Source organism: Galeopterus variegatus, unplaced genomic scaffold (genome assembly GCF_000696425.1).
Source record: "Galeopterus variegatus unplaced genomic scaffold, G_variegatus-3.0.2 Scaffold2527, whole genome shotgun sequence".
Classification (NCBI taxonomy): domain Eukaryota; kingdom Metazoa; phylum Chordata; class Mammalia; order Dermoptera; family Cynocephalidae; genus Galeopterus; species Galeopterus variegatus.
In genome coordinates, this window is record NW_007728638.1 from 161,256 (window position 1) to 169,347 (window position 8,092).

Sequence of the window (8,092 nt, forward strand, 5' to 3'; positions counted from 1 at the left end):
GTAGGAGGAGGGTTCATGGTTGCCGGACACGAAAAAAGACAAAAAAGGAAAATAAATAAATAAATAAAAGATGACCGGTAAGGGGATCTCAACCCGTGGCCTTGGTGTTATCAGCACCGCACTCTACCGAGTGAGCCATGGGCCGGCCCTACCCGTCGTCTTTAAAAAAAAACAAAAAAACAAAAAAAAAAACTCCTGGAGCACAAGCATAAACACTGACAAATTCAGGAATGACATGGTGATGAACGTGCTACTTTGGCAAGCCAACTCAGGCTTCAATGCGCTGAATGGAACACAAATGAACTGCATGCAAGATGATTTTATGTAATACATAACACTTTTTATTTCGGTTTAGTATTTGATATACAAGGGTACTTCAAAAAGTTCATAGGAAGATTTGTATTATCTTTTAATTCTATTTTTCCGGTAAGGGGATCTTAACCCTTGACTTGGTGTTGTCAGCACCATGCTCAGCCAGTGAGCAAACCGGCCATCCCTATATGGGATCTGAACCCGTGGCCCTGGTGCTATCAGCACTGCACTCTCCTGAGTGAGCCACGGGCCAGCCCTCTCACAAACTTTTTGAAGTACCCTCATACATAAGTGAAAATGTAACTAGAATATCAAATTTATGATTGCACAGATATTACTGCTATTTTTATTTTTTTATTATTATTTTTAAAAGATGACCGGTAAGGGGATCTTAACCCTTGACTTGGTGTTGTCAGCACCACGCTCAGCCAGTGAGCGAACCGGCCATCCCTATGTGGGATCCGAACCCGGGGCCTTGGTGTTATCAGCACCGCACTCTCCCGAGTGAGCCACAGGCCGGCCCCATTACTGCTATTTTTATCCGTTTATTTTTCATTGCTGGCCAGTACAGGGATCCGAACCCTTGACCTTGGTGTTATCAGCACCACCCTCTAATCCAGTAAACTAATGGCCAGCCCACTGCTGTTTTTAAGTAGAGCAGGAATAACAAAAGGCTGTGTAACCCACCCAAAGATGTGGAAGGATGGAATTAGTGCTGATCATCAGAATAGAAAGAAAAGAATGGCTGTGAGACCTCAGGCCATACAGGTTAGTGGAAAGCAACCAAAGCGGAAAGATTTAGATAGCAGCAGCAGCAAACTATCACTATACTGAATTCTGAAAGTTTACAAGTCCTTGAAACACTTTCATAACCCCTTATCTAGAACTGTATCCTTCACAAAGAACAATGAGGGTGCATTCACTCTAAAGAATAAGAACTAGATAGAAAAGATCATTTGTTTTAACACTATGATAAGGCTTTAAAGTAATAAACTCTTTTAAAAAATAAATAAACTCTTTATTAGCGGAAACTGATAACATCTAAGGAAATAAGTAGAATATAAGGGGGAGGGCATTTTTCAATTGGTTGCCTCAAAAGTCACTGAAAGTATTATTTCTTGTACTAAAGAAAACCATGTAAACTTTATCTATACTAGCTCTCGGAATCCAAATGTGAAAAATGACATCTTACCCACAGGTCAGAAGAAACTGTCTTTTTCAAACAATGCCAGCAGGAAATGGAAAGAAACTGTCACACTAAATGGAAAGAAGAGGAAATATTCAAAAGCCAAACAAGAGGTCACAGTTTAAAATAAGAACATACATGGAACCACAAAAGTTATACTTTAACAGTTCCATATATGGGCAAAAGCTGTAAAAATACCTGTGGGTTTTTTTTAGTTTTTTCTTTTTTTTCTCCTGGTGGCTGACTGGTGCAGGGATCCAAACCCTGTGACCTTGGTTTTATAACACTGTGCTCTAACCAACTGAGCCAACCCACCAGCCTGAAAAACCTGTGAAGACTCAGTCAGTTCCACCAGTTACATACTTACTTGAAAACTAACTTTAGGTTATATGGATGGTTTTTGATCACTTTACTGTACGTACTAGTTTACTGGTTTCTGAGTTGCACACAGAGGCAGAGCTTCACCGGGGACAGGAAACTAACACCACCTCTGAGAATTCAGGGAAGACATTCCTAAGGACTGCAATCTACTGAGTGTCAACTTTTAAATCCTCCTGACTAAATCCTTTCTGAGAATAGCTCCCAGCCAGCCCTCCTCTTGAGCAATACTTGTTTGTTTACTTGTCCTAAAGAGCAGAGAAGACACCATGATTGACTGGACAACTGGCCGGTAGTAGCTCAGACAACAGTGATGGTGAAACATCTCTTCCAATCAGAAAGAAGAGAGGTGGGAAAGGCCCAGCAGGCCTGAGGAGCTGAACACATTCTCTGCAGGATTTGCCCACCATATTGAGTGTGGCAAAGGTAACCCTAATGAATTATGTACTGCAGGTTAACATTTCATGCTTCAGCTATCAGATTCTTAGAAATAGCTACACAGTATGATTTACAGCCATGTTACGTCAATAATGCTGGAACATCACATTCAATTATTAGCCGTTACATCATTTCCCCCCATGTTGTGTTCATGTTATGGTATGAAGAATAGGGTGACAGTTATTTAAAACTGCTACTACTTAGCTTTGTGGAATGAATGATTATTTGTTAGTCTAAAACCACCATGAAATTCAGGGAAGACAACACTGAACACATGAAAATGAAAGATGTGTTTTTGCTTTCCTACTTTATATGAATTATTTCAGGGAACAGTAATATTTATATTATTCATTAAAAATAAGCAAGGTGTTGATAACATCAATGTCAAGGCTCAGATCCTTGTACCAGCCAGCCACGCAAAAAAAAAAAAAAAAAAAAAAAAAATCACATTATGCTCATATTAACTAGCTTAAAATAATTCATGAGTAATATTAATATATCACTCTGAATATTGCTTATTACATTAAATTTCTATTAAACTGCAATTGTTTGGGCCACATGAAATGTTTCGCATATACTCAAGCATACACGTTTTCAAAAGATACATGAAGTTACTTCTTAATTTGTATTTATTTGTATAGGAATACAAATTAATCAATTATAAATATAATTTGTGTATTATTTATATGAAATGTGCTATTCTTACGTGGAGATGATGCTTGTGAGCCACTTTACACTCCAGCTACTTTGGACTTTTTTTTTCCCTAAGTGATAGACTTTATTTTTATAGCAGTTTTAGGTTTATGCTTTGGATTGAGGAACATGTAGAGACATGATTTTATTATTTTATTTTTTCTAAAGATGACAGGTAAGGGGATCTTAACCCTTGACTTGGTGTTGTCAGCACCACACTCTCTCAGGTGAGCCATGGGCTGGCCCTGAGACATGATTTTATTATTTTATTTTTTCTAAAGATGACAGGTAAGGGGATCTTAACCCTTGACTTGGTGTTGTCAGCACCACACTCTCTCAGGTGAGCCATGGGCTGGCCCTGAGACATGATTTTAAATTCAGGTTGGCGGTCCCAGGGCATGGAGAAGGGGACCGGACAACCCTCCCACAACCATGCACACCACACCAGCACCTTGGGGCCTGCCTGGGGACCCGAGTTAAGGAGAAGGGGAATGGACCTCTTTCCCACAACCAGGCACACTGAGCCAGTGCTTTGGGGCCCACCCAGGGACCTGGGGTATGGAGTTGGGGTCTGGACCTCTCTCCCACAACCAGGAACAACATTCCAACAACTCGGAGCCCACCCAGGGAACCGGGGCAAGGAGAAGGGGAATGGTCCTCTCTCCCACAACCAGGCACACTGCGCTGGTGCTTCAGGGCCCGCCCAGGGACCTGAGGCATGGAGAAGGGGACTGGACCTCTTTCTAACAACGAGGCACACTGCACCAGTGCCTCAGGGCCTGCCTGAAGACCTGAGGCATGGAGAAGGGGACCAGACCACCCTCCCACAGCCAGGCACAACATGCCAGCACCTTGGAGCCCACCTGGGGTCCTGGGGCATGGATAAGGGGACTGGATCTCTCTCCCACAACCAGGCACAACATGCCAGCACCTTGGGGCCTGCCAGGGAACCCAAGGCAAGGAGAAGGGGACCGAACACACCCCACAACCAGGCATACCGCCTGTGCCAAGGAGCATGCCAAAAACAGCACCCCCACGTGGGTGGTCCACCAGTCACCACAATAACCATGGCTGCTGCAAAAGTGGCTAGATGGCACAGCCACCACGCAGATGGTCTGCCAACCACTGGAGTGCATTCACATAAGAAGAGTCACCAGAAGAGACAAAGAAAAGAAGAGGATGTCTCTTTCCACAAAACCGATTTCAGAGTGACAGAAGAAACATCTGCTCTATGATAATATTGGGGGACCTGATCACATCTCTCAGCATTGGACAGATCATCTAGGTAACAAGTTAACAGACTAACCATTATTCTTTCAGAAGGAGAGACGAAATCTAGGCAATAAGACGGTGGATGGGGAGGGAATGGGGGAAGGGGAGAGGTTGGACAAGGGGCATAAAGAATAATTATGATTTGTAACAAAATATATGCTAGTAATACTGATTTAATCAACATAACTCAATGTTCAACCCCCAAAATATGTATAATCGATTTTGATTCAATAAATAAAATTACTTAAAAATAAATAAATAAATTCAGGTTGGAATTAGAAGTTAGGAGTAGAAATATAACAGCTTTGTCTTTTTTTTTTTTTTTAAAGATGACCGGTAAGGGGATCTTAACCCTTGACTTGTTGTTGTCAGCACCACACTCAGCCAGTGAGCGAACCAGCCATCCCTATATGGGATCCGAACCCGGGGCCTTGGTGTTATCAGCACCGCACTCTCCCGAGTGAGCCACGGGCCGGCCCCCAAATATAACAGCTTTGCAAATGTGGACTTCAGTATTTCAAACACAAAAAGAGTAATCCTGGCCCATAACCCTTGAAGCTAAACCCTCTGGCAATGAATCCTAGGCCAGGGATAATTTGATAAATCTTTATGGATGCCTAAGGGAAGGAAAATATGAGACTCTCTTCCCCCGACCTCCATATGCCAATTATCGATTTTTTCCCTCTTCTTGCATTTGAAACAGTTGTGGAGCAAGAAGAAGAATCCATTTCTTACAAAGTAGCAATTAAGCCAAGAAAGCACTCATCAGTCAATACTTAATATCATAAAAATCCAGAAAAGCGATCCTGGTCGTACTTTTTTGTGTGTGTGTGTGACTGGCTGGTATGGGGATTGAACCCTGGACTCTTTTAAGACTTCAAAAGTGATAATTTTGTATTAGGCAGAAGGTAGGTACATAATAAGCTCTTACTGGACTTTTTTTTTCAATTTTCACAGAATGAATACAAAACAACCCAGCTACAGACATCGTCTGAAGAATTCTGTCCTAGAACACATGATGGTGGTACTCCTCCTGGAGCTTAAAAATCTTCTTTGGAACTTTGGAAACCAGACAGAATGTTTAAGTACACTTCTTTATTAATTGTATATATCAGAGAGTACCAATCCTTTGTACATATTTTTTTTTTTTTTTAAAAGATGACCGGTAAGGGGATCTTAACCCTTGGCTTGGTGTCAGCACCACGCTCAGCCAGTGAGCAAACCGGCCATCCCTAACCCTTGGCTTGGTGTTGTCAGCACCACGCTCACCTAGTGAGCAAACCGGCCATCCCTATATGGGATCCGAACCCGTGGCCTTGGTGTTATCAGCACCGCACTCTCCCGAGTGAGCCACAGGCCGGCCCTACTATCAGAGATTTTAAGGTAAAAAAAAACTATAACAGGAAGGGAAAAAAACAGGGACAAAAAGTTGCATATCCACAAATACACTGTTATTTCATAAACGATGGTAGAATAAAGAACTACATCATTCTTCTGGTGGTGGGGAATAATTACACAAGAATCTATGACAATATTTGGCTTCTATGTAAGGAAAGAAATCCCAGCTGTATAAAACCACTTTAAGAAATATATTTTAGGGGCCGGCCCGTGGCTCACTCGGGAGAGTGTGGTGCTGATAACACCAAGGCCCCGGGTTCGGATCCCATATAGGGATGACCAGTTGGCTCGCTGCCTGAGCGTGGTGCTGACAACACCAAGCCAAGGGTTAAGATCCCCTTACTGGTCATCCTTATAAAAAATATATATATATATTTTAGTATGTTTTGTATGTTTTCAGTTCATAACGTATATTAGCCTAAACCAATTACTTCATCAAACAGACATATAAGAAAGGATTCTTACAGTCAAATGGAGAAAGCCTGAAAGTGGGAATCTAAAGAACAAAAAACAGCGAAAGAATCAAGTACTGTTCAAAAAGATATGTTCACCATAAGTTGAGATGGCAATAATGATACAAATAACTAAATGTAGCATCGTGATTTACACTCTACAGACCACTTACATTAGCTCTTCACAAAACAGAGTTCTAAAATATTATTGCACTTTTACAAATGAGTCTGACACTCAGAAAAATCAGTTTAATGTTGCTCAGCTAGCTAGTCGTTGAAAGACTGCGGGGTACAAAAAATGAGTAAGGTTCACTATTTGAGACACTGGAAAACCTTCCTTAAATGGAAACCAGCAGAGACTAATGATGTTGGGCAGGCCCACTACTTCTCCAGTCCCGCTAGTAATGGCGGTTCTGACAACATGTAAATCATAAAGCCCTAAGAGACACCCAGAAGTCACCTAATAGCTGAAGTATCTTGTCAAAAGAGGAATTCGCCTAATATGAAGAGCTTAAGACAACAATTCTCCTTAGACCTTCTCCAAGGTTGGATTCTATTAAATATAACCTGAATTAACTCAGTCCTCTTCCTAGCTCAGGCGACATATGACAGAAGTTACCAGTGGACAGTTTCTCTAAAAAAAAAGAAAACACAGATGCGTTTGATCTGGAAAACAAACTAGCACAAAGAAACGAAAAGATTATACCTGGAAGGAAACACATCAGTGGGAGTGCTGAGACGGGGGGGGGGGGCAAAAGTAATCTTTATTGTCCAGATCAGTGGGACTGCTGAGATAGGGGCAAAAGTAGTCTTTATTGTCAAGGTGAAATATTGCCGGTCACGGTACACAGTCCTGGGAAAATAAGTGTGGCTAACTAAAAGCCAGCGTGGCAACTCGGGAAGCCTCACTCGTCTGGCATGACAGTATGCGAAGGTGACCCATGGCAGGGCCCTGGGGCCACCGAGCCAGTCACGCAGTAGTAGTGGCGTGTTGTCCTCCGAGGTAAACAGCAGGCAGCATGAGCACCCGGCAGGGAACGCGGGCGCGACGCCGGGGCAGCTGCGTGACCGTGTGTCACCAGACCGGGGCCCCGCGGCCTGGAAACGCCGGGATGCAGTGAGAGGCGTCCCCGTTCTCCAGCGCGCACGTCCGGCGGGCGCAGAGGCCGGAGGGGTCAAGGCCACCCTCCTCGTCCTCCGCAGCCCCGGCTGACCTCGCAGCCTCTCGGGGGAGCGGCCCCGGTCGCCCTGCCGGGCCTTCTGCAGGAGGCACCCGGGGGCGGCAGCCCCAGTCCCTCCGCGCAAGGCATCGGAGGAGTCGTCCGCCTTGACCGTGGCCGGCCCGCCCTCCCCGGGCTCGGCCCCTCTCCGACCACGCCGCGCCTCCGCCTCAGAGCATCACTGAGCGCGCAGCGAGCGGCCCCTCGCGCTACCCGGGGCGATGGCGCGCCCGCCTCTCGCGCCACCACCTCAGGTGCGCGGCCCTCTGCTGCCTGGGGCGACCGAGCCTTTCCACCACCTTACGGCCGGGCGCATGCGCGGGGCCGCTTTTTCCTGCCGCGCACGCGCAGCTTCGGCTCCGTCCCCAGAGCTGCGCGAGGCGCCCTAGTTCCGCCACGCCCTCCATGGCGGCCGCCCCGGCCGAGCCTAGCCCCGCCTCCCGATGACACGGCGCGGGTCACCTGACCCAGTTGCGGGGCTGAGAGCACAAGGGAAAGCGCTGTCGCCGGAGTCTCAGCCTCGTCTGCCGTCCCCCGAAGCCGCCGGGACCCTCCGTGCCGCCGCCGCCGCCCAGCCTCCCGCGCCATGCCGTCGGAGAAGACCTTCAAGCAGCGCCGCACCTTCGGTGGGTGTTGGGCGGCGGGACCGAGGGGCGAGGACTGGGCCGAGGGCTGTGGAGGGCCGAGCGGGGCCGGGGCTGAGGTGCCGAGGGCTGTGGAGGGCCGGGGGCTGTGGGGGGCCG

The 8,092-nt window shown here is 46.1% G+C and overlaps 1 protein-coding gene across 1 annotated transcript in view; it reads left to right on the forward strand.

Moving 5' to 3' along the window:
• Positions 1 to 7,806: 7,806 nt before the first annotated feature.
• MAP1LC3B (microtubule-associated protein 1 light chain 3 beta) overlaps positions 7,807 to 8,092 on the forward strand; it is a 15,310-nt gene continuing 15,024 nt past the window's right edge. Inside the window, exon 1 of the mRNA XM_008582158.1 lies at positions 7,807 to 7,975. Within this exon, the coding sequence (XP_008580380.1) occupies positions 7,936 to 7,975 (40 nt within the window). The 5' untranslated portion in view covers positions 7,807 to 7,935. The remainder of the gene's footprint in view (positions 7,976 to 8,092) is intronic.